Source organism: Hylobates moloch, unplaced genomic scaffold (genome assembly GCF_009828535.3).
Source record: "Hylobates moloch isolate HMO894 unplaced genomic scaffold, HMol_V3 SCAFFOLD_8, whole genome shotgun sequence".
Taxonomy (NCBI): domain Eukaryota; kingdom Metazoa; phylum Chordata; class Mammalia; order Primates; family Hylobatidae; genus Hylobates; species Hylobates moloch.
The window spans coordinates 79,729,477-79,753,975 of record NW_026652283.1 but is presented as its reverse complement, the minus strand read 5'-3'; the positions used below and the strand labels follow the sequence as shown (position 1 = coordinate 79,753,975).

At 57.1% G+C, this 24,499-nt stretch overlaps 3 protein-coding genes across 5 annotated transcripts in view; all 3 read left to right on the top strand.

Moving 5' to 3' along the window:
* BSN (bassoon presynaptic cytomatrix protein) overlaps positions 1-10,682 on the top strand; it is a 114,702-nt gene extending 104,020 nt beyond the window's left edge. For both annotated transcript variants that reach the window (XM_032161481.2, XM_058442227.1), the window contains exons 6-12: positions 1,517-3,596; positions 3,918-4,732; positions 4,853-4,952; positions 5,489-5,620; positions 5,865-5,919; positions 6,297-6,386; positions 8,644-10,682. In XM_032161481.2, coding sequence (XP_032017372.1) covers positions 1,517-3,596; positions 3,918-4,732; positions 4,853-4,952; positions 5,489-5,620; positions 5,865-5,905 — 3,168 coding nt within the window. In that variant the 3' untranslated portion in view covers positions 5,906-5,919; positions 6,297-6,386; positions 8,644-10,682. The remainder of the gene's footprint in view (positions 1-1,516; positions 3,597-3,917; positions 4,733-4,852; positions 4,953-5,488; positions 5,621-5,864; positions 5,920-6,296; positions 6,387-8,643) is intronic.
* Positions 10,683-14,849: 4,167 nt separating this feature from the next.
* APEH (acylaminoacyl-peptide hydrolase) lies at positions 14,850-24,465 on the top strand. Of its 2 annotated transcripts, XM_032161527.2 has the most exons (23): positions 14,850-15,092; positions 15,178-15,395; positions 15,471-15,603; positions 16,165-16,291; positions 16,678-16,771; positions 16,875-16,950; positions 17,040-17,203; positions 17,362-17,499; positions 17,593-17,684; positions 17,761-17,801; positions 17,887-18,008; positions 18,558-18,618; positions 19,816-19,913; positions 20,564-20,615; positions 21,512-21,600; positions 22,073-22,211; positions 22,694-22,777; positions 22,859-22,939; positions 23,311-23,399; positions 23,508-23,698; positions 23,805-23,907; positions 24,002-24,108; positions 24,199-24,465. In XM_032161527.2, exons 2-23 carry the CDS (start codon positions 15,384-15,386, stop codon positions 24,302-24,304), a joined length of 2,199 nt encoding a protein of 732 aa, XP_032017418.1. In that variant the 5' UTR covers positions 14,850-15,092; positions 15,178-15,383; the 3' UTR covers positions 24,305-24,465. The 2 variants fall into 2 exon arrangements, with proteins under 2 accessions (XP_032017418.1, XP_032017419.1); XM_032161528.2 differs by lacking the exon at positions 22,694-22,777.
* Positions 24,128-24,499, top strand: part of RNF123 (ring finger protein 123) — a 38,475-nt gene continuing 38,103 nt past the window's right edge. Inside the window, exon 1 of the mRNA XM_032161495.2 lies at positions 24,128-24,146. The gene's annotated coding sequence lies outside the window, so the exon portion shown is untranslated. The remainder of the gene's footprint in view (positions 24,147-24,499) is intronic.

Sequence of the window (24,499 nt, the reverse complement as noted above, 5' to 3'; positions counted from 1 at the left end):
AAAGACCCTCCCTGGAAGCCTCTGGAGGTTTTAGGCATGTGAGATGGGACAAAGCAGATGTTTTGGAAAGTTTCCTGGGTAGAATGTGGGAGGATGGGCTGAAGGAAGAGACCTGGCAGAGGAGGGAGGAGCCAGGGGCATCGTGAGGTAGATTTGCCTATTTTCAGGGTGTGACACAGAGAGGAGAAAAGTGGAGCTTTAGAATGGGGTTTGTGGAGGTGATAATCTTGGGTAGTGAAGTCTTGGTGTATGCAGGCCATATAGGGGTGTGGGTGGGATCAGGACTCTAGGCTGGCAGGGAGGGCGTGTCAGAGAGGCAGGGTGGTCCTGGCTGCAGGCACAGAGGTCCCATGGGCTGGCCATGTGAGACCAGGCCATGATAGGCACTCATGATGCATGCCAAAATAAGAGACAACAAGAGTGAGGGGTTCAAAAGGCTAAATTTATCCATAAAAGGCCCACCCTGAAATTTTGAGGGCACACTATAATTTTTATTATGACGTATGGTGGATGTAGGTGGGAGGTTTTTAGGTAGTTACTTGGCAAGGTAAAAAGTAAGAATCCTATAGGAGTCACTTCCCAGTATATTTTGGAATTTGAGTGGTCCATGAAACCCAAGGGCATGGGGCATTCTGGGAAGGCTAGGAGCTAGAGAAGAAGGGAGAAGGCAGAGTGAACTGCAAGGCAATGTGGACCTTCAGGCAATGCAGAGTGTCCAGGGTAGGCAAGGAGGACCCCATGGTAGGCACTGTTAGGGAACCTTGACCAGGAAGCCATGCTGCTGGAGGTAGGGCTGGAGAGGACTTACGGGTGGCTCCAGAGAACAGCAGGTTGACCGAGGGACATGGAGGGAGTTGAGGACCAGGCCAAGAGCACAGCCCAGAGGGTTTGGCAGAGGGCGGTGCAGGGCACTAGAGGAAGAGGGTGGGCAGGCAGCTGAGAAGCCTGCCACTTTAGAGAGGACTAGGGCAGGACACGGAATGACTCAGAGCCTGCCACGATTGGCATACAATCCACATGTGTCCCTTCCCATGATCCTCTAGGGAGCCTGGCGGGCCCAGGACCCTCTCCACTCCACGCCTCCTGTTCATACTCCACTGATCTCAACCCCTGTCAGCTGCTAGGCCCCAAACCCAGAGCCACAGCTGTACTCTCCTTACGTCAATGTGAGGCAGAGGGTGGCAGGCCCACTGGAGATGTGCAGAGGTTCTCAAAGCCATGTGCTGGGCTAGTAGTACAGGACATTGGCATGAAGGGAATGTGCCCCTACCCTCCTGCTTCCCAAAGCTCTGGGAAAGAGAAGGGCTATAAAATAATCACAGATCTTCCCTCTATGGCAAAGAAACCAAGGCCTATGGGTGGGCAGGGTAGGCCTCCAGGCTGCCTGGTAAATCAGGGCACCAGCAAGATGGAACCCAGCTCCTTCCCCAGTCCAGGCCTGGGTTCTGCCACCCCACACCCCATCAAGTCACCACACCTTGGGTCTCAGTGCTGCCCACCCTTCCCTCTGTCTCAGGTGTCGGCGTTGCCACCCAACAGCCTGGTCCGCAAGGTGAAGCGGACACTGCCCAGCCCCCCTCCAGAGGAGGCTCACCTTCCCCTGGCTGGCCAGGCCTCCCCACAGCTGTATGCAGCCAGTCTGCTGCAGCGAGGGCTGACGGGGCCCACCGCTGTCCCTGCTACCAAGGCCAGCCTGCTCCGGGAGCTGGACCGGGACCTGCGGCTGGTGGAGCATGAGTCCACCAAGCTGCGCAAGAAGCAGGCGGAGCTGGATGAGGAGGAGAAGGAGATTGACGCCAAGCTCAAGTACCTGGAGTTGGGTATCACACAACGCAAAGAGTCTTTGGCCAAAGACCGGGGTGGCCGTGACTACCCACCCTTGCGTGGTCTTGGCGAGCATCGTGACTACCTGTCGGACAGTGAGCTCAACCAGCTGCGGCTCCAGGGCTGCACCACTCCCGCTGGCCAGTTTGTGGACTTCCCTGCCCCTGCCGCTGCTCCTGCCACCCCCTCTGGTCCCACTGCCTTCCAGCAGCCCCGCTTCCAGCCTCCGGCCCCACAGTATTCTGCAGGCAGTGGTGGGCCAACTCAGAATGGATTCCCAGCCCACCAGGCCCCCACCTACCCTGGCCCTAGCACGTACCCAGCTCCTGCCTTTCCTCCTGGCGCCAGTTACCCAGCTGAGCCTGGCCTGCCAAACCAGCAAGCTTTCCGTCCCACAGGCCACTATGCAGGTCAAACACCCATGCCAACCACACAGAGCACCCTTTTTCCAGTCCCCGCCGATAGCCGTGCCCCACTGCAAAAGCCACGCCAGACATCGCTAGCCGACTTGGAGCAGAAGGTGCCCACCAACTATGAGGTGATCGCCAGCCCCGTTGTGGCCATGTCTTCAGCCCCATCTGAAACCAGCTACAGTGGCCCAGCAGTGAGCAGCGGCTATGAGCAGGGCAAGGTCCCTGAGGTGCCCCGGGCTGGTGACCGTGGCAGTGTGAGCCAGAGCCCAGCCCCCACCTACCCCTCTGACTCACACTATACCAGTCTGGAGCAGAACGTTCCTCGAAACTACGTAATGATCGATGACATCAGTGAACTGACCAAGGACAGCACCTCTACTGCTCCTGATAGCCAGCGGCTGGAGCCCCTGGGGCCAGGCAGCAGTGGGCGTCCAGGGAAGGAGCCTGGAGAAACAGGTGTCCTTGAGGGGCCCACACTGTCCTGCTGCTATGCCAGAGGAGAGGAGGAATCTGAGGAGGACTCATACGACCCCCGCGGGAAGGGTGGTCACCTGCGGGGCATGGAGAGCAATGGTCGACCAGCCAGTACCCACTACTATGGTGACAGTGACTACAGGCATGGGGCTCGAGTAGAGAAGTATGGTCCAGGGCCCATGGGGCCCAAGCATCCCTCCAAGAGCCTGGCTCCAGCTGCTGTCTCCTCAAAGCGCAGCAAGCACCGGAAGCAGGGCATGGAGCAAAAGATATCCAAGTTCTCGCCTATTGAAGAGGCCAAGGACGTGGAGTCAGACCTGGCGTCCTACCCCCCACCTGCAGTCAGCAGCAGCCTGGTCTCTCGGGGCAGGAAGTTCCAGGATGAAATCACCTATGGGCTCAAGAAGAATGTGTATGAGCAGCAAAGATACTATGGGATGTCCAGCCGGGACGCAGTGGAGGAGGACGACCGCATTTATGGCGGGAGCAGCCGGTCCCGGGCACCTTCTGCATACAGTGGGGAGAAGCTGTCCAGCCACGACTTCAGTGGCCGGGGCAAGGGGTACGAAAGGGAACGGGAGGCTGTGGAGCGACTTCAAAAAGTGGGCCCCAAGCCCTCATCCCTAAGTATGGCCCACAGCCGGGCACGACCCCCCATGCGGAGCCAGGCCTCTGAAGAGGAGAGCCCTGTCAGTCCTTTGGGGAGGCCCCGCCCTGCCGGAGGGCCCCTCCCTCCCGGTGGGGATACCTGCCCACAGTTCTGCTCCAGCCACTCCATGCCTGATGTCCAGGAACATGTCAAGGACGGACCTCGGGCCCACGCATATAAGCGTGAGGAGGGCTACATCCTGGATGATTCCCATTGCGTGGTTTCCGACAGCGAAGGTAATGGCAGCCAGGGGTGATTTCTGCGGATACTCAGCAGCTGGGGGGCCTGCCTACCTGTGGGGCCCTGGGCCCTGGGCCCTAAGATGTGCCAGCAGGGTCTGGTCTGGCGCCTCATCTGGTGGGCCCTGCTGCAGGCAGGCTGCCCTTGCCTGCTCCATCTGTGCCCTGGTCCCTGGTTGCGGGAGGGTGGGCTGGGGGGCCTGCTGATCTGCTTGTGGCTGTGGCACCCACTCTCTTGGTTTCTTTGCATGGCTTCAGCTAGGCCTCCCCCTGCGGCCAGCCCGGGGGTTGATGGTATTCTGTTTTTGGTCTCTGAAGCGTATCACCTGGGCCAGGAGGAGACGGACTGGTTTGATAAGCCCCGGGATGCCCGCTCTGACCGGTTCAGGCACCACGGGGGCCATGCAGTTTCCTCCTCCTCCCAGAAGCGAGGCCCTGCCAGGCACAGCTACCATGACTACGATGAACCCCCTGAGGAGGGCCTGTGGCCTCATGATGAGGGTGGCCCAGGCCGCCATGCCTCAGCCAAGGAACACCGGCACCATGGTGACCACGGGCGGCACTCAGGCCGCCACACTGGTGAGGAGCCGGGACGGCGTGCTGCCAAACCACATGCTCGGGACCTGGGTCGCCATGAGGCCCGGCCCCACTCTCAGCCCAGCTCTGCTCCAGCTATGCCGAAGAAGGGTCAGCCTGGGTACCCCAGCTCTGCTGAGTACTCACAGCCATCCCGTGCTCCATCCACATACCATCATGCCTCTGACAGCAAGAAGGGCTCCCGGCAAGCCCACTCCGGGCCCGCTGCACTGCAGTCAAAGGCAGAACCCCAAGCGCAGCCGCAGCTGCAAGGTCGGCAGGCAGCTCCAGGACCACAGCAGTCACAGTCACCATCATCCAGGCAAATACCCTCTGGGGCAGCATCGCGCCAGCCACAGACACAGCAGCAGCAACAGCAGCAGCAGCAGCAGCAGCAAGGTCTTGGGCTGCAGCCCCCACAGCAGGCTCTGACGCAGGCTCGGCTGCAGCAACAGAGCCAGCCAACCACCCGGGGCTCAGCCCCTGCTGCCAGCCAGCCTGCAGGGAAGCCTCAGCCAGGCCCCACCACAGCCACAGGTCCTCAACCAGCAGGACCGGTAAGCAGAGCTCCCATGCATGGGTTGTAACCAGGGAAGATGCTATGAATGAAGCTTGGACATCCCCTTGGTTCCAGGCTGGGCATGGGCAGAATCTTAGCTATAGGTTCTGTGTTGCAGCCACGGGCAGAACAGACAAATGGCTCTAAAGGGACAGCCAAAGCACCGCAACAGGGAAGGGCTCCTCAGGCCCAGCCAACACCAGGACCTGGACCTGCAGGTGAGCCTATCCTTTGGCACCCTTGGCTATGGCCCAGATCACCCAGGCTGTTCTCTCTCTATACCACCTGTGCCCTGAGCTCCCCCACACTGCATGCCCTCACTAATCCCTGAGAAGGTGCCCCAGGGGCTGTAGATCTCTCCAGCAGAAAACAAGCCTGGGGTTAGAATAAGCCAATGAGGTCACCCGCACAGGGGCTTTAGGGCCCAAGCAGCTCTGGGCAGAGAAGCTGGAAGGCACTGGTGAGCACAGGGTGGGGACCATGGCTTCTTGCTCCCTCCTTCCTTCGCCTTTCCTCCTCTTCTCTGCCTTTTTTTCCCTTTCTTCTTCTTTCCCTTCCTCAACTTCCTTTTTTCTGCCTCCTCCTACCCCTTGTCTTCCTGTTCTTACCTTCTTCTCTTTATTCCCCTAGCCTCCTTCTCACCTTCCCACCTCATGGGGTACCTGTGTTCAGATTCTCTCGTGGGTACTTGCCCTCTCAGACCCTAAAGAGCCGGGCCGTGCATAGCTCATTGTGGTGGTTTCTTTCCTCCTAGGTGTGAAGGCTGGAGCCAGGCCTGGAGGAACCCCAGGGGCTCCCGCCGGCCAGCCAGGTGCCGATGGGGAGAGCATGTTCTCCAAGATCCTCCCTGGCGGGGCAGCCGAGCAAGCTGGCAAACTGACGGAAGGTATGCACTGCCTGCAACTGGTCTGTGGTGGGTGGCTGCTCTGATACAGGCTGGGTCTGTGAGATGATTCCAGACTCAGTCACCCAGGCAGAGGCCAGCCAGAGGGCCCACCTGCTGATGCCCAGTTGTTCTCTGGGCAGTCCCTGCCCCTTGGGCTGAGCTTGGCTTCACTATGCCAAGTGGCCCTGACTGGGAGGGGTCTGGCCCAATTTCCTGATGGCTCTCTCCTCTTTCTTTGTCACAGCTGTCTCTGCTTTTGGCAAAAAATTTTCCTCATTCTGGTGACCATGCCCAGCATGGTGAGTACAGGCAGCCTGTACCTTGCCTCTTCTGGGAAAGGCCCGAGGCACTGGGGGTGGGGGTGGGGCTCTAAGTCCGAAGGGGTCCTCTGGGAGGAGTCCAGTCTTTGGCTGGTTCAGTGCCCAGAGCTGCAATGTTCCCTTCTCTGAATGTGGGAGGAGAAAAAGGAGGGACACTGTGCACAGAGCCCCTACCATGGGGCCAACACAGTAGGGGTCCCCAGCAAAGGAGGGGCCAAAGCCAGGGCCAGTGCCCTGGCTTTCAAACCATCTGCTATCCCCTGCAGGGCTCTCACAGCACTGGGCTGGCACTGGGTTGTAGGTAGGCCTCCGGGGATGCAGCTCCTCTCCAGCCCTCCTCTCTAAATGCTCCACAGGCTCTTGAAGAAATGAAGAGAGGTATCATTGCTGTGGAAAAATCTCTGGAGTCAGAGGCCTGGGCGCAGCTCTGGACTCTGCGTATAACAGTGAGTGTCAGGATCAGGGTGAGATGGGCCAGAGGAGGGGTGAAGGGCCAAGGCCTGGCTGATGACAGCTAGCCAGTTCTGACAAGTGTGAACCGGGAAGGGCCTGTTGGGTTTCCTTCAGCTGTGATGGGCCCAGCAGCCCTCCACCCCACAGAGGCAGGGGCCACAGAGCTGCCTGAGATGTTGCCAGACAAGTGAGGTGGCACCCTTGGAGAAGAGCCAGCACGGCCAACTGCACCTCACAACTTGAAGTCTATGTGCTGGGCACTGAGTTCAAAGTCATCCCGAAGGACGTGGTGGTCTGTGGCACCTGTAGGGGAACATGCTTCTTCCCTGATGTCTGCTGCTGGTGCCTTTGCTCCAGCCACTTGGAAGAGATTAGAGTCCCCAAACCCCACACAGCCGCATCTGCAGCTCTGGGAATGAAGTCAAAGCACTCCTGGCTTCACAGGCTGAGCTTGTGGCCCACAGGATAGAAGAGTGGAAGGAATAGAGAGGCAGACAGGAAGGGACATAGAGGAAAGGGAGTCTCAGCCCCAGACTAAGTCAGCTCAGGGAGAGGGCAGAAGGGCCTCAGGATGGGAGCCCTCGCCCTGTCTGGGCTGCAGTGGCCAAAGCAGGATGGGACACTTGCTGGAGCCTGTCCTGGCCCTGGCCCTGGCCTTGGCCCTGCCTCTGTGGGAGGAGGAGGAAGTGCATCATCCTGGGTGGGAGGAGAATCGCCTGGCTGTTGGTACAGCTCTGTGCACAGCCAGGACCACTGACCATCATCCCATAGCCCTTGGGCCCTCCTCTTCTCCCTCCTTGCCCCTTCATGGTGCTTCTCACGGCGCACAGGCATGTATGTGTTATCCATGGTGGGGCCTGGCGGTCAGTGAGCAGGTCACTTCAAGGGAGCCCTGGGGCTGGCAGATGCTGGGCCCAGGCCAGCACTGGTTGTGGGAGGGAAGGAGCTAGGTGTGATACCTCATAGGCTACCTCTCTCTGGAAAAGCAGTGGGGCCCTGGAAAGGCCCAGGCTTCCATCCATTTATTCAACAAATGCTTGTCAAGCCCGAGGTATGTGCCAGGCACTCTTCCAGGATTTGGGGATATGGCAGAGAACAAAACCAAGTCCCTGCCCTCTGAAGCTGACAATCCATTAAAGGAGATAGAGAATAAATAAGTTTAAAAATAAAATTCAATTAAAAAGGTACTTTCTGAAAGTGATAAGTGTTATAAAGCCAGCGAAGCAGAGCTATGGAAGCAGTGGGGTCTGCTCTAGACAAAGTGCTCAGAGCCGAAGATACGTGAGGGAAGCTTGAGGGAGGAGGATGGCTGCTGTGGGATGAAAAAAGGGGAGAGAACAGCACTGATGGATGATCGGATGCTGGGATGGGACCAGGGACAGGGAAAAGGCCAGCACAGCCAGGGCCACAGTGGAGGGGAGAGGTGGTCAGGGGTAAAGTCCAAGGGGGTGGGAGCCAGCTGGGGTGGGTTGTGCAGGCCAAGTAAGGAGCCTGGAATTTATTCTAATTACAGTAGCCATAGTGCAGCCCTCAGCGTTCTTCCTGCCTTCACCCTCTCACGGCAGGCTTCCTGCGGCTTCCCGCTCAGCCGATGTTTCCTTGGAGTTGCCCTGGAACAGAAGTGAAATCAAAAGTGGTGCTGAGAGGAGGGGAAGGAGGGACAGCCCATGGCCTGGATTCATGGCAGTACCTACCTTGGGTTTGGGGCCAGGGTATGGTTCCTGAGCAGGGAAAGGAAGCACAGACACAGCTTTGTTCTGCGTCCTGCCACATGTGTGGGTGGGCCACTGAGACCACTGACTTTATAGTTAAAGAAATCTCCCTTGAGTTCTAGCATTCGGCTAATGATTGGGTCAAGTGGACAGTGCTGCCGTGAGTATCCCTCTCCTGAAATTCTTATGGCAATTTCAGAGATGGGCTTGGAGAGGTTTGCCATTTCAAACCAAATCCCTTCTCCATCACTCTTAAGCCAAAAAAAAAAAAAAAAAAAGGAACTTTTGTTACATTAAAAGAAGTGTCCCTTCCTGGCTGACCTGATTCTTCTTTCTTGCTGTCCTCTCTGTGACCTCCAACCTGCCCAAGCACCCATCTTCCCAAGCCTGAGTGGCATGGCACCCCGTGAGTGAGGAGGTGGCCAGCACAGGCAGATGGCTGAGAGGAATGTGAGGGTGAGAAGCAGCTATCTACAGTTCTTGACAGAATCATTTCTTTTCTTCTTTCTTTCCTCCCTCCCTCCTTTTCTCTTTCAAGCATCTACAATCTGGCAAACCCTTGGCCCAAAGACTCACCAGGTGGGACGTGGCAGGCAGGCCTCAGTTGAGGACGTGATGTTTTCTCACAGCAGCTGCCTGGGTGAAGCATCTGCTGGACAAGTCGGACCATTGGCCGGGGAACCTTTGATTGTCTTTCCAGAGATGCTGCTCTCTGCAGGGCACCACCTTCAAGGCACAGCCCTCGTTGGGAGGGAGGACCCTCTCCAGAAACCCTGCCACCACGGTGTCTTGCCGTACTTCCCACAGCCGCCTTTTTGCGGCCTGGCCGGCCAGGCTTCCCATGCGTTATACACAGAGTTTGGGCACACACTGCCCTCCCTCCGAGATGCCAGAAGTTTTTCCACAGCCTTGGAGAGGGGCTTTGACTGAGGGCTGGGGGCCCTGGGCTCCGTTTCCTTCACATTCCAGCTGGCCCGGATCCCTCTGTGGCACAGAGCCCTGCCCCTGTCATGTGCCCTCTGGGTGACATTGGAGCAGACCTCCATGTGGCCAGGGGTTGGGAGAACTTTACAGACGTTAGGACCTAACACTGTCTCATCGCTGAAATAAGAGGCCATAGCACCGAAAAGCAGCGTGGGCGCCGGCTGAGGCTTCTCCCAGCCCGTGGGGGGCAGCGTGCTAGCACACTGCCACCATCTCAAAGCCATTCCCCTAGCCATCGTGAGCATCCCAGCGGCACCGCCATTGTCTCAACCAGCTGGCTCCTCATCCGTACACCTGGGGATTTCTTTTGATTTCAAGAACAGCCTTAATCATTCCAGTTTGATTTACGTGTATACCTCATAAACATTTTTCTTTTGTTTCTCTCTCCCCCTTTCTCTCTTCTCTTGGCTCACTCCCTTGCCTCTCCCCCTCCACCACCACCTTGTGACTGATGGTTTGGTTTCCTCTCTGCTCTGCCCCTGCTCAGCACAGGGAGAATGTTGACTTAGAAGCAATAGGGGGCAGCAGGCCACCAAGAGCACAACCCCACGGCGAGGTCTAGGGAGGCCTCCCAGCCCGCCTCTGTTTACTGTGCAATTCCAGTCGTTCTTAAGCCATCACCAGTGGGTGTACTCAGAGCAGAGGGGCCAGGACTTCTGCCAGCCAAGGGAAAGGCCTAGAGCCCTGTGCGGGGGAATGTGGCAGTCTTTCCATCTGATGGACTGGGCAGCATTCCTCCCCAAGGCCCTTCCCTTGGGGGCCTCCTTTCATCTGGGGCACAGCCACAAGTCTCATCTCTAACGTTCTATGCAATGAAATATAAACCCTCAATGACAACTGTTAATATTTAATAAATTCCATGTTATGTATAAGGAGTTAATTGCAAACATGCAATTGAGAAACTGGATAGATACACTCATAAAACCCCCACCCCACCCCTGCTCCCATTGTGTGTGTGAAATTCTCAGTCTGTGGCATGTTTGACCTGTGGCAGGACTCGCTGCTGCCAGGTGAGTCACCGCCTGTCCCGCAGTGGAGCATGCACAGCTCGCAGCCTCTTTGCACGATTTCATCCATTTTAAATGCTTGACCCTCTTGCTTGGAGTTCTTTTTGCCTCAGAACCTCTCCTTCAGGAGCACTTCTAGCTGACTTATGCACAAGCTAGTGAGGACCTGCCAGAATTGTTTCCTGAGCGTGCCAGGCTGCAGGGCAGGCAGTACAAGGCCCCCACATACCCTGCAGTTTTCTCTGTCCAGGATAGCAGGTAAAAAGGAATCCCCAGAGCAGACGCAATGGTAGCCCGCACAGGATATGTGTGTATGGACATTCTGAAGGTTTGCTGTAGGATTTCTGTCTATCTGTCATTTTCCCTTCCTACCCCAACCCTGAGCCAGAGGCATCTGACAGCCCTTTCCCAGAGGGCACTACGCAAGGGCAGAGCTGGGCGGTATCCATGGCCAGAGAGGCAGAGGCAAGAACAGAGCAAGGCTGTGCCCGAGGGACCCCAGATCTTGACTGCACCTGTTTCATGCCTCTCCTCTGTGGCTAGGAGGCTTAAAGGACTGTGAGCCAGGAGATCTGGGCTGGAGGTAGGGGGTCAATGGATGCTCAAGAAGAGCTGGGCCTTTGGCACTTGTGGTGAGAACAGTTGACAATGGTCATCTGGAACTGTTCATATAAACAATGGCTTCAAGCTAAGTTTCTTGTGAAGTTTCTCAATAGCATATCTTACAGAATGTCCTGTGTGACCCTCTCTGCATCTGTCCCCAGGACCTATGCTCCCTGCCCACCCCCTTCTCCAAAGCCCAAGCGTCCCGCTGCTCATCTGCTTTTTTACCACTGAGGCAGGAGTGCGGCAGGCAGTAGCTGCCTGACCCTTCAAGGCCTGACTTTCATCCAGAGTGCTCTGGTTTGCACCATGCATTTCTCAGGGGTCCGCAGTTCTCATGCTTTTCTATAAGGTCTACACACCCCTTCAGAGAGGGCTCCTCGCTCACCTCTGGTAGCTATGGATGGGACAGGAGGCTGCCAACCTTTGTGTTGGACTTAACACCCTTGCCTTTCTGGGACTTGGCCTCACCCCACTCATGGAATACCTGCCTCATCCCAGAGATCAGGTATGGGCTGAATGCAGCCATCTGAGCAAGGGCTGAGGGAAGCCATCATCTAACACCTCTGGCCACCCAGGACCAGGTCTGTGTGAGGATGTGCCTTGGAGACCAAGACAATAGTCCTTTCCGCTACAGGCCAAGGGATGGGACAAGAAGCAGGGAATAGGCAGGGAAATGTTAGAAGGTCAGCCTCCAGTAGGCCCAGTCTCAGGCTGTAAAGTACTGACTTTTCAGCAAATTTCCTTTCTGGCCAAGCCCTCTGAGTTTGAAATTCTGACATCTGCCACTCCTCATCCCCTACTGTACCCACAGGATACATCATCGCCCCTCTGTGAAGGTGGCTGGAGCAGGCCTCTGGTCCATGGACTGTCCTTCCTGGCCCTTGCATGGATGCAGTTGTGACTCTGGGGACAATGCAGCCAGAAGCTGAGGGACCAGCATTTGGTGCCTTGGGAAGTAGAGAGCAACAGACACATCTCCAAATGGGCAAGGAGTCTCCAGCATGCAGCCCAGGCCTTCTCCATACCCGTCTCCCCAGCATCATGAGCAAGGGCATTGCCTCCTCTCTCTGCCCTCTTCAGGGCCCAGTGCACTCACTTCACAGTGACAGCCCTCCCCCTACCATCATCCTCTTAGTCCTTGGGCAGAGCATGTGGTCTCAGGGCCCACAGTGAAAGAACAGCAGTGGTGGCAACTATGCCTTGTCTTCTGGAGCCTGTAGGGAGTTTTCCAGGCAGGTCCTTTGCCAGGACAGCATGGTCCTGCCCTGTTGTCCCATCCCCTCTCCTCTTACCCACCCCCATGCTGTAAATACTTGTCATCATGGACTCCAACAGGGTTAGAGGGACAGGCCTAATCAACTGAAACTCCTCGGAGATGCCATCTCTGTCTCCCTGGGTGCCAGCAGCCCGGCTGCCATGTGCACTGGAGAGCCATGGCAGTCGTGAGATATTGTATGTGTATGCACATGATCTCGTGTGTGTGTGTGTGTGTGTGTGTGTGTTTCTGCCTCATTCAGTTTCTGGGGTCAAATCAGCTCCTTCTCTCCAAGTGCACTACCCTGGAGAGTGGTGGCCACTCAATACCTTTTCCTCTAGCTTTCATGTCTTGTTTTTGCTTTCCCCTTCCTCCTCCCTCTCTCCCTTTCTTTCCTTCTCTCCTTCTTTATTTGAGGGGGGAAGAGTGCTGTACAAAGTCAAACAAACAAGTTTACAGTTGTAAGTGCAATGACCCGAGTCCTCTACATGACCTTGTGAATTGTGTGCTGTCCTTCTGTGCTCTGTGAGAACTCGTGGTACTTCAGTGTCCCTCCCCCTGTATTGTGACAAGGTAATTCTGTGGTATCAGAATAAAAGGACTTGATATAAACAACCTACAGACTGTTTCTGGGATGGTTTCTCAAGTGGGAAAGCTTAGCCGAAGGAGCAAATCCCCAAATTTGCAACAATCCTGTCCATGGTTAAAGGGAAAAGGATGGACAAACTTGCAGAAGTGCTGGCACAGCACGGGGCTGAGTCCACACCAAGCCATCCAAAGACAATGGGCCCTCCACAAAGGTGCCCAAGGGGAGGTCCCAAGCTTGGACCTGGAGCAGGCAGTCAGTGCACAGGCTGTTGAGGGACAGCACCTCCATGGCCTTCAGGTGTTGGCTGCACACACAGCTTTCTGGGACCTGGTTCCAGGGAGGCAGTGAACAAGTGCTGCCCCCTGGTGCTGCCAACAAGCCCTACACCTCTCTGCCTTGCTCCGAATTTTCCAACCCCCAAACTCTCGCTGGCTGCCAGACCTTAGGCCTTCCTCAGATGGTCAGGAGTACCTCCTTACCAAAGTCACCCAGAGTTAGCTAGACTTTTTTTTTTTTTAACACAGATAAACAGGAATCTCAGCTTCAGCTCTGGCCCTCTTCCCCAGAGTTAACATCTTGATGCGTGTCCTTCTTTCTTGTTTGTTGTTCCAGTCTTCATTTTAAACAGAAGCCAGAAGGTGCAATATATCCTGTTTTCTAGCTTTCTGTTTATTTCCACGTTTATTCAGGTACTTAAATGTTCGTCTTCCAGTGCTCAACCTCCAGAGAGATACACCATGAGTTCGTAGCAAGTCTACCACACACAACCTGAGGAACAGGCACTATGTTCCCAGTGTTCCTATTGTAAACAATGCTTGATGAACATCCTATTTTCCAATCTTTCCACCCAAATTGGTAGCTGGGGCCACTCGTTCTACTCCTGTTTCTGGCCTTGATACAGTCCTGTACATACTCACAAATGCAGTGGCGTCAGAAAGTTGGGACTCTTTTTTTTTTTTTTCTTGAGACGGAGTTTCACTCTTGTTGCCAAGGCTGGAGTGCAATGGCACGATCTCGGCTCACTGCAACCTCCACTTCCCAGGTTCAAGCGATTCTCCTGCCTCACCTCCTGAGTAGCTGGGATTACAGGTGCGTGCCACCCAGCCCGGCTAATTTTTGTATTTTGAGTAGAGACAGGGTTTCTCCATGTTGGCCAGGCTGGCCCCGAACCCCTGGCCTCAGGTGATTCACCTGCCTCGGCCTCCCAAAGTGCTGGGATTATAGGCGTGAGCCACCGCGCCTGGCACTTTTTTTTTTTTTTAAGACGTCTCGCTGTGTCGCCCAGGCTGGAGTGCAATGGCACAATCTTGGCACACTGCAAACTCCGCCTCCCGGGTTCACGCCATTCTCCTGCCTCAGCCTCCCGAGTAGCTGGGACTACAGGCGCCCGCCACCACGCCTGGCTAATTTTTTGTATTTTTAGTAGAGATGGGGTTTCACCGTGTTAGCCAGGATGGTCTCGATCTCCTGACCTCGTGATCCGCCCACCTCGGCCTCCCAAAGTGCTGGGATTACAGGCGTGAGCCACCGCACCCGGCCGGCCAGGACTCTTTTTTTTTTTTTTTTTGCTTAACTAGTAATCTTGAATAAGTAATGATGCGGCTGATGGGAAAGGGGAAGCTACAGGCCAGACAAGTGGACCCTCAATCACAAGCACGCCATGGAGCAGGCAGCCAGGGCCCTGAATGTGGAAGACCAGCCAGACTCAGGTATATGGAGGGGACATCCTTACTGTCCACCCTCTCCTGATCTCTGCTGGCACCTTAGCCCAGCCAATCCTGTACCACCACGTGCACAGGGAGCCTGCCTGCCTAGGTTCTTTCCACAGGAAGCTCCCTGATCCTGGGTGGAGTCTGAGCCCACCAGGCCCTTCACACCCAAGAGCTCAGGCTGAGGCCTGGGAGGAAGGCAGAGACCCACCGGCTCACGGTCCCCAACAAGGTGCCACTAAGAAGGGTGGGTAAAGGCTGCGGGGATAGATAGCTCTTGCGGCAGGCCTGGGGACTGATAAGCCCGGGCAGCACCCTGAGAGTTGGCACCCGCCCCTCTGCCCCGCACCCCAGGGCTTTGCTTTGCGCCCTCCGCCCGGACCTTGGCCCTTCTCTTCTTCGTCCGCCTGGGAGTCCCTCCAGGGCAGGGCCTGGCATTGTCTAGTGAATGTCGGCCTCATAGTGGACCCGAAGGAACCCTACAGTCAGCCCCAGAGCCGCGGGAGATCCACGCTGCGGCCGGCTCCCCCCCGCCCCACCCTCACCCTCACGCTCACGCTCATGCTCACAGGCTCCTGGCTCCGCATTCCTCGCAGGGCTCCACTCCGGACCCGCCCGCCTTGCCCTTCATCCTCAAAGACTCACTGGTCCCATTCCCCTCGGGCCCCGCCCTTCGGGTGCTCGCGCCAGGCCCCTCCGACCGCGCTGCTTCCGCCTCGCAGCCCCCTCTCAACCCCTTCTCTCGTAGGCCCTTCTATCCTCCCCGAAGCCTGGCTCCAGGGTTCCGCTTCCACAGGGCCGCCCCCTCTCCTCCGAGATCCAACGCCTCACCTCTCGGTAAGAGGCCCAGGACTCAGCCCACGGCCCCGCCCCCCACTTGGCTAGTCCGCCCCTGACTAGGACCCTGCTCTCACCCACCCAGGACTTCTCGCTCCCAGGCCGGGTCCTCTCACCGTCAAGGCCCGCCCCCTGCCAACGGTCCTCGTCCATGAGCCGAAGGCCCCGCCCCTCATAGATTGCCGCAGGGCAGGGGCGGAGACAGCCCGGGCCGTCCCAGGCTCCGCCCCCGGAAGCCTCACTTCCGGGCGCGAGCACTCCCCGCCTCGTCCCGGCGGCAGAGAGGAGACTATGGAACGTCAGGTGAGGGCTCGGCCCGCGGTCCCCGTGGTCCCTGCAGCCCGGGCCGGGCCTGACCCTGGTGTGTCCCCTGCGCAGGTGCTGCTGAGCGAGCCCGAGGAGGCGGCGGCTCTGTATCGGGGCCTCAGCCGCCAGCCCGCGCTGAGCGCCGCCTGCCTGGGCCCGGAGGTCACCACGCAGTACGGCGGCCAATACCGGACGGTGCACACTGGTGTGTGTGCGAAGGGGAACTGGCTGGCGACGGGGTCGCGCACTGGGGTGGGAAGGAAGGGGGTGTGGAGGGCTCGCTGCTTGACAGTGCGTAAGGGTGTATAGGGAGCCAGCCTGGACTTGGAGGATACACTCCCACAGGTCCCTGCACACAGGTGTGTGGAGCGGGGGCGGGGGTGTGCGGGGCGTTATCGAATGGTGGCCATGAGTGCACAAGATGACGGTGTAGGGATAGAAGTCAAACCTGGGCTCAGGGCGTGCACCTTGTAGGGCTCTCCTCCAACACGCCATCCCATACACATGCCAGGCTGCCCTCAAGATTCCAGGGTGGGTGCTGGGGTTACTAGGGGGTTCTCTCAAAGAGGGTGTCAGTTCAGGCTCTGGAGGCCTGGACTAGGGTTGTGGCCAAGTGTTGTCCAGCCTGCAGCCAGGGTGTCAGTGTCTGGAGACAGATTGAGAGATTGAGGAAGATAGATCTAGGCCTTCCTGGGTCAGGTGGGGCCCGGGGCAGTAGCCAGGAGTAGCCAAGACAAGGTGAGCAGCCTCATGCCTCCCCTCACAGAGTGGACCCAGAGGGACCTGGAACGCATGGAGAACATTCGATTCTGCCGCCAATACCTGGTGTTCCATGACGGGGACTCGGTGGTGTTTGCAGGACCTGCAGGCAACAGTGTGGAGACCCGGGGGGAGTAAGTTTGAGGGAGGAAGCTTGGGGGCAAGGCCACAGCTGTCCGCAATGCAAGCCTTTTATGAATGCCCACCATGTGCCTAGAAGGGAGGCCAGGAGCCAGGTTCTTGACCCCGTGGGAGCTCATTCAGTTTCTCGTGACATGGCCTGATAAGCACTGGAGGCTTGCTCCAAACTCAGCCTGGACTAGAGCCCATGGTGGCCCGGGGAGCTGGGGAGAGTAGAGTCTCTGCCTCAGGGAGGAAAGGCAAGGTGGGGCTAGAGGTGCTCCAGAAGCTAGTGTGGGGCCAGAGCCTCAAGAATCTCTCCTAAGAGGTTGTGCCCAGTAAGGGAGCAGGAAGGGGTTATTGCAAGATAATCCTGACCTGTGCTACCGCATGTCCATAGACTGCTGAGCAGAGAGTCTCCTTCAGGCACCATGAAAGCTGTGCTGCGCAAGGCTGGAGGCACGGGCCCTGGGGAAGAGAAGCAGTTCCTGGAGGTGCGTCTGCATGGGACCAGGTAGTGGGTGACAAGAGAGAGGCTCTGCCCCACAGATAAGGCTCTGTTAGTGGGCAAACAGCCTAATGCCCAGATGTCCTCAGGTCTGGGAGAAGAACCGGAAGCTCAAGAGCTTCAACCTGTCAGCGCTGGAGAAACATGGGCCTGTTTATGAGGATGGTGAGGCATCTGGCTGGTGAGCAGGCAGGGTGGACAGGAGGGGTACCCGTAGCCCTGGACCCCCCCTGATTGGCCCTCCCTGCACCCAGACTGCTTTGGCTGCCTGTCCTGGTCGCACTCGGAGACACACTTGTTGTATGTGGCAGAGAAGAAGCGCCCCAAGGCTGAGTCCTTCTTTCAGACCAAAGCCTTGGACGTCAGTGCCAGCGATGATGAGATAGCCAGGCTGAAGAAGCCAGACCAAGCCGTCAAGGTGCTCGTGGTCAATCCACGAAGGCCCGGCAGGGCAGCCCTGGGGCTCAGTGTGCTCCCTTCCCATACTGTGCCTGTCAGACCTGGGGAGGCACTAGCTTCTAGGAAGCGGAGCAGGTCCTATAGACAGGCTGGGCATTGAGTATCTTGTGTTCTCAGGGGGATCAGTTTGTGTTTTACGAAGACTGGGGAGAAAACATGGTTTCCAAAAGCATCCCTGTGCTCTGCGTGCTGGATGTCGAGAGTGGCAACATCTCTGTGCTCGAGGGGGTCCCTGAGAATGTGTCCCCTGGACAGGTCAGCAGCAACAGCCTGTGTCCCTCCTGGAGTCTGGGGCCCTTCTTGAGCTACCACCCCTTGCTCACTCCTGCCCTTTGATCCTGCTTACAGGCATTCTGGGCCCCTGGAGATGCTGGTGTGGTATTTGTGGGCTGGTGGCATGAGCCCTTCCGGTTGGGCATCCGCTTTTGCACCAATCGCAGGTGAGGGAGTGGGGAAAGGCAAGGGGCCTTGCAGCCCAGCTGGCCTTGAGACTGAGTGTCTGTCTCGCGGTTCCAGGTCAGCCCTGTATTATGTGGACCTCATCGGGGGGAAGTGTGGTAAGTGGCTGATGCCCACCTGTGCTTTGCTGACACATGTTGGCCCTGCCAGCCTGCGTGATGCTCATGTTTCCATCTGGCCCAGAGCTCCTCTCGGATGACTCCCTGGCTGTCTCTTCTCCCCGGCTGAGCCCAGACCAATGTCGCATTGTCTACCTGCAGTACCCATCTCTGATCCCCCATCATCAATGCAGCCAGCTGTGCCTGGTGAGCTGGAGGTGGCGGGGATGGGAGGGTGGTCAGCAAGAAGATGGGATGGTGGATGAGAGCTGAAGGGCCAGTATCATCTCCCCATAGGCCCTCAGTAGGTGCCCTTCTGTCCTCAGTGCAGCAGCGGTGTGAGTTCTGCCTGTCCTCTCGAGGCAGGGCCTAGAGGTTGAGAGTGCTGCCATGGAGAGCTTTGCACTGTTGGGGCATTCCACCTTGAGAGGATGCTCATCTGCAAGAATGCTCCTCCTCTTGGCTCTCAACTGCATGTAGCCAGGCTCTGCAAGGGGCTGGGATATAGTGGGGAGTTACACAATCCCAGACCCTCCCCAGGAAGAGCTCTGGGCCCCTGGTAAAAGTCAGAGGGACATGCCTATCTGAGGCCCCTTGGGCATCTGGTCCAGGTCACCAGAAAAGAGATACATCAGGCTCATTCCAGTTCCCCCCTCTCCTGGGGCTACCTGAGGCAAAAGAGGGTAGTCACAGGGCACTGTGCCCTAAGGGAACTTCCTGTCCCCTACTGGATCTGACCATTGTGTTCTCTTGCAGTATGACTGGTATACCAAGGTTACCTCAGTGGTGGTAGATGTTGTGCCTCGGCAGCTGGGAGGTAAGGCGTACCTGGCTGGGTGGGTGCAGTGGGGCCTGTAGCTCTGCTTTCCTGCCGTCTGTTGCATCCCTGCCCCATTCTTCTTTCCTAGGTTCCTTCTGAGGGCCCTCCCTCCGTGCTGGGCCAGCCCTATGCCCATCATCCTCAGGGAGCGGGGCTGTCACCATAGGGAACAGTTCGATAGCAAGGAGTGGTAGGACCAAGCTGAGATCAGAGTGGCCCAAGCTGATGATATATTATTTCCTGTGCTGCAGGTCATAATTAGATTTTTCTTATTTTTCCAATGGCTGGTTCAAACCAAAACCATGACTCCTTCGAGTGGGTCTCAGGAAGTGCACTAGGTTGGAATGTCACACTTGAGAGGCTCTGGACCCAAGGGCATGATATTATCACATCCACCATCCTAACCCCAGCAACCTTTGTCCAGTCTAAGCCCTGAAGTCAGCTGGGTCTTCAGGAGGGTGGCTCTTGGCTGAGAGGCTCCCGTCTCGAGTGTTGATAGCTCTGCTTGGATCCTCCTGGACCGTCTCAAGGATGAGTCTCTTGTTTTCTCAGGCCACCTGGTCAGTTCCAGGAGTTCACTGGACAAGGGATAGCCTCTTTGTCTTCTCTTTGGGTTGCAGGGATGCAGTGGTGGGAACCTAGTATGAATCCCAGCTCTGCCCTAAATTAGCTGTGTCCTCAGACAGGGTCCTGGCCTCCCTGAGCTCCCATTTCTTCATGGAGGGGTGATTGTGTCTGCCTGCCTCATAGGATCATAGTGAGTGTTAAGTGAGTGATGACATTAAAGGGTAGGATTTACTGAGCTCCCTGTGCCAAGTGCTGTGCTAAGCACCACAGTGGAGATAAAACGGACAGATGATATCTTGGTTAAAGCACCTGGTACCTACCTGGGCTCAACTGGAGCAACTCAGGAGAGCAAGTGCTTTTCCTCTGAGCACCCATGGTTTCTCTATGGAGCTCTTGAGCTCTGCCTCTCTGGGTCCTCTCTGGGTCCCAAGAGGCCTCTGCCCCTCAGCCACCTACTCAGGCAGCTCCTCGTCACCTAGGGTGCCCCCATGTGTGCTACAAGCTGCAGGGGCCTGACTGGTGCCTGAGCAGGGCCCTGGGTGAATTCCCCAGTACCCTAGCCTTCCTTGTAGACTACCCTCCCTACCTCCATCCCTGGATGCAGCCCCAGCCCTCCTATATTTACAGAGAACTTCTCTGGGATCTACTGCAGCCTTCTGCCTTTGGGATGCTGGTCAGCTGACAGCCAGAGAGTGGTCTTTGATTCGGCTCAGCGCAGCCGGCAGGTGAGGGACACTGATTGTGTTGAGGAGCAGCCCCTGTGGTCAACCCCCAGGAGCCCTGGGCCCCTGAGACATAGCATGTGCACGCCCCTGGGTGGAATGCCCAGCCACAAAGTCTCATCAGCCCCTTAAAACCTTGCCTGCCCATCCTAGACTCATTTCTCCTGGAGGGGACTGGCTGCCCTGGTGCACCACAGCAGAATTCAGGCCTTTTCGTCTGAGGCAGAGATGCAACCCCTCCCAGGCATTTCTAGCTGGGGGTCAAGGGGACTGCCACTCGGGTGGGTCCCTGAACACTCTAACGGCAGCTGATGGGGACAGGACTGAGCCCTTCCCCAAGGGATGGAGTAAAGGCACTCACAGTGTGCCAGGCTCCTTTTGGGTGTGATATTTGGTCCTTGTGCCAACTCAAAGGGTCTCAAAGCCATTCCTTACCTTGCCTAGAGTCACCTAGCAACTTGTGATGGTGCTGGGATTTGAACCCAGGCCCTCACACTACTCCCTACTGCACTGAGTAACCATCACCATAGCTGTCCACAGCCTTGGTCTGGCCAGGGCTCTCCAAGAGAGTAGAGAGGAGGTAGGGGAGGGACCCATAGGTAGAGGGAGTACTCTTGAATGTGGTCCCACATGTGGCCTCGCCTCTGCTTCAGGACCTGTTTGCTGTGGACACCCAAGTGGGCACCGTGACCTCCCTCACAGCTGGTGAGCAAGGCTTTGGGGATGGGGGTAAGGGCAGGGCTGGTGAGCAAGCCAACCAGGCAGCGGGGGACTGGAGCTCCAGCATGTGGGGCAGTGATGGCATTCTCAGCCACTCAGCATCACTGACTGTTCCACAGCCTTTACTAACAGGTCCCCAAGGCCCCTGTCCGTGCAGACCCTTACCCAACCAACAGACTAGCTTCCCTGCTCTACTGCCCTTTAGCACTCAACTCTGTTCCATGGGTCCTGGCCCAGCCTCAGCATGGCCCCCTCCTCTGCTCCTAAAACCCACAAAACTCTCTCTTATCAAGATCTGCCAGACTTCTCCTTCTCGCTCTGCAAACCTTGGGTGCCTGTCTCAGGCAGAGGCAGCTGTGCCACCTGAGGGCCCAGGAAAAGCCCAGTGTTGACTCCCCCATCTTCCCCATACTTAGGCCTGGTGATTCTGCCCTTGAAATGTGTTTTGAGTCCTCCACCTGACCTGACTGTATCCGCTCCTCCACAAAGCTACCAAAATATTATTCCAAAGCTACATCTCATTGTACAACTTTTGGACACCACTGCCCCAAATCAGCATGCTCCCCCACCCCCAACTCCCCGGTCCCAGCTGCCACCCTGCACACAGCAGCCATCGAGGGACAGGCAGATGTGCCTGCATGGTCTGATGTTGTCTTAAGATTTGGCAGTTCCCAGCCCAGCCAGTGTCTGTCAGATGAACAACGGACTGAGAGCAGGAGGCTCACCCAGGGCCATGTGCAGTTGGGTGTTTGTGAAAGGCACTTCTTGGGGAGAAAAGGGCACCTTTCCATAGAGTCTCCAGCCTGGGACTCTGTTACAGAGAAGCAGGTGAGAAAGATGATGGCTCCTGCTAAGCACTTAGTGGCATCTGCCTTTTCCAGGAGGGTCAGGTGGGAGCTGGAAGTTGCTCACAATTGACCAGGACCTCATGGTGGCACAGTTTTCCACACCCAGCCTACCTCCAACCCTGGTGAGTGTCGGTGGGTCCCAGGCCATGGAGGCAGGGGTTCTGGGCAGGCAGAGCTCACCAGGTCAGGGAATTGGCCCCAGACTCTGACCATGGCTGGTCAGCATACAGACGGGCCAAGACACAGGCCCAGCTTGGCATGGTCCATGAGGGTTTGGCACTCACAGGGACGAACTACTAGGCTAGAATCTGCTCTGTACAGAACAAGGTGCCTGGCGAAGTACCCTGTCCTGGTATTACAGAGCAAAGGAGGCAGCAGCGCCTAGAAGCTGAGGAGGGAGGGGTGTGCCTGTGTGTGATTGTATGAGTATGAATACTTTGGTATATACTATCCCACAACAGGAAGCCATGCTATACCCTCTGGAGGTGGGTAGAGGGCCCAGCATAGTGAGAGCTGCCTATTTCCCACTGTGGGCAGAAGGGAAGGGCAGGGAGGCAGCCAGGCCACCTGTGACACATTCCTTCCCCTTGGCAGAAAGTTGGGTTCCTGCCTTCTGCAGGGAAGGAGCAGTCAGTGTTGTGGGTGTCCCTGGAGGAGGCCGAGCCCATTCCCGACATCCACTGGGGCATCCGGGTGCTACAGCCACCCCCAGAGCAAGAGAATGTGCAGTATGGTGAGCTGGGCCAGGGGCAGAGGGATGCCTTCTCCAGGTTCCCCAGCACAAAGCCTCTGCAGTGACCTTTGCTACCTCCTCTCTCAGATTGTGGGGTTTCTGGGAATGACCTCTAAGAGGTTTTCTGTTCCTCTTGTGGATGGGCATGGGAAGTAGCATCTAGACATCTGAGCGCCTGCTCTGGGTATCACCTGGGCTTCACCAGGCCAAATCATCTGTGGTGGGAAGACCCAGGTCCAAAGAAAATAGGCCTCATACAAGCCTCAGTGACCACACCTCATCCTGAATGCTGTCCCTGCAGGATGGGGCTCCCTGACGAGGGCAGAAGAAGTATGAGCCTTCTGGGGTCCATGTGTCATGGGGTGGACTACCTTGGCCAGGTCTCTGACCCAGAGGTCAGCCCCACACCTGCAGCTACAGATGGGGCCTTGGTTGGGGAAGCCCCTAGGCTCGCCCTGCTGACTGCTGCCCTCTCCCTGCAGCTGGCCTTGACTTTGAAGCAATCCTGCTGCAGCCTGGTAACCCTCCAGATAAGACCCAGGTGCCCATGGTGGTCATGCCCCACGGTAGGCATCTGGCGTTAAGAGCCCTTGCCCTCCCAGCCCTCCTCCTAGCTGGCCCTTTCACCCTCTGCTCCCTGTCTGCAGGGGGGCCCCATTCATCCTTTGTCACTGCCTGGATGCTGTTCCCAGCCATGCTTTGCAAGATGGGCTTTGCGGTACTACTAGGTGAGTGAGCAGGGACCCACAGTTCTGTTAGGACTACGGTGGAGTGATGGGGGTGGACCTGGTTTGTGTAAGTACCATGGGTGCCATTAAGTCTCCAGGTCTTTCTCTAGCCCAGACCTAGTAACCACTACCAGGAACTGTCGGGGCCCAGCCTCTGGTTCTGTGGCGTAGTGATAACAAGGACTAACTCGGGACTTCCAGGGAAAGGGCACTGTGGTCACTGGGTGGCAGCCTCAAATCTCTGGGTCCCTTCCCCTTGACGGTCTGTGGTATAGCTGGCCCCAGGGCCTACTTCACGGATGTGTGAAAAGAATGTCGAGGGGGCTGGGAATGTTGCCTGACTACACTGTCTGGTCCCTCCCCGCCCTCAGTGAACTATCGTGGCTCTACGGGCTTTGGCCAGGACAGCATCCTCTCCCTCCCAGGCAATGTGGGCCACCAGGATGTGAAGGATGTCCAGGTAGCAGGGGCTGGGGCTTCTGGACAGGCTGAAACATGGGCTGCCAGGGGGATGCCTCCATTCAGCTGAGCGGGCAGTGGCTGCAGCATGCTTTGCCCCACCCTGCAGTTTGCAGTGGAACAGGTGCTCCAGGAGGAACACTTTGATGCAAGCCATGTGGCCCTTATGGGTGGTTCCCATGGTGGCTTCATTTCCTGCCACTTGATTGGTCAGTACCCAGAGACCTACAGGGCCTGCGTGGCCCGGAACCCCGTGATCAACATCGCCTCCATGTTGGGCTCCACTGATATTCCTGACTGGTAGGCATGCAACACAGGCCCCTGCCCTTCCCTCCTCTACCTCATATTCTCATGGAGCCCCGTAGCCCCAGAATTCCTGGGGCTGCATCAGCTCGGTGTCTTGCAGGTGCGTGGTGGAGGCTGGCTTTCCTTTCAGCAGTGACTGCCTGCCAGACCTCAGTGTGTGGGCTGAGATGCTGGACAAATCGCCCATCAAATACATCCCTCAGGTATGCAGCCCCCTCCTTGCCCTGTGTGCTGCCCATCCATCCAGAACCCAGGGCCCAGCTCAACACAGCTCCCCACTCCTCCCCAAACACCCAGGTGAAGACACCACTGTTACTGATGTTGGGCCAGGAGGACCGGCGTGTGCCCTTCAAGCAGGGCATAGAGTATTACCGTGCCCTCAAGACCCGGAATGTGCCTGTTCGGTGAGTGCAGCAGGAAGGCCCTGGCAGCTGGTAGGCAGGTGAGCACAGGAGGACCCTCCAACCTTAAATGTTGCTGACTAATCCCTACAGGCTCCTGCTCTATCCCAAAAGCACCCACGCACTATCAGAGGTGGAGGTGGAGTCAGACAGCTTCATGAATGCTGTGCTCTGGCTACGCACACACTTGGGCAGCTAAAGCCCTGCCATTCTGCGTGAGCTGATCAGCCTGTGCCACACTTCGCTCTTGGGGAGCTCAGCGGTCTGGCAGGGCAGCAGGAGGCTTTCTGGGCTCTGGACTCCACGGATGCATGGGCAGAGGAATGTGGGCTATGTAGTCATAATAAATTAGGACACAGAGCCTGGTTCCTGCTGGTACTTTGTACCAAGCCAT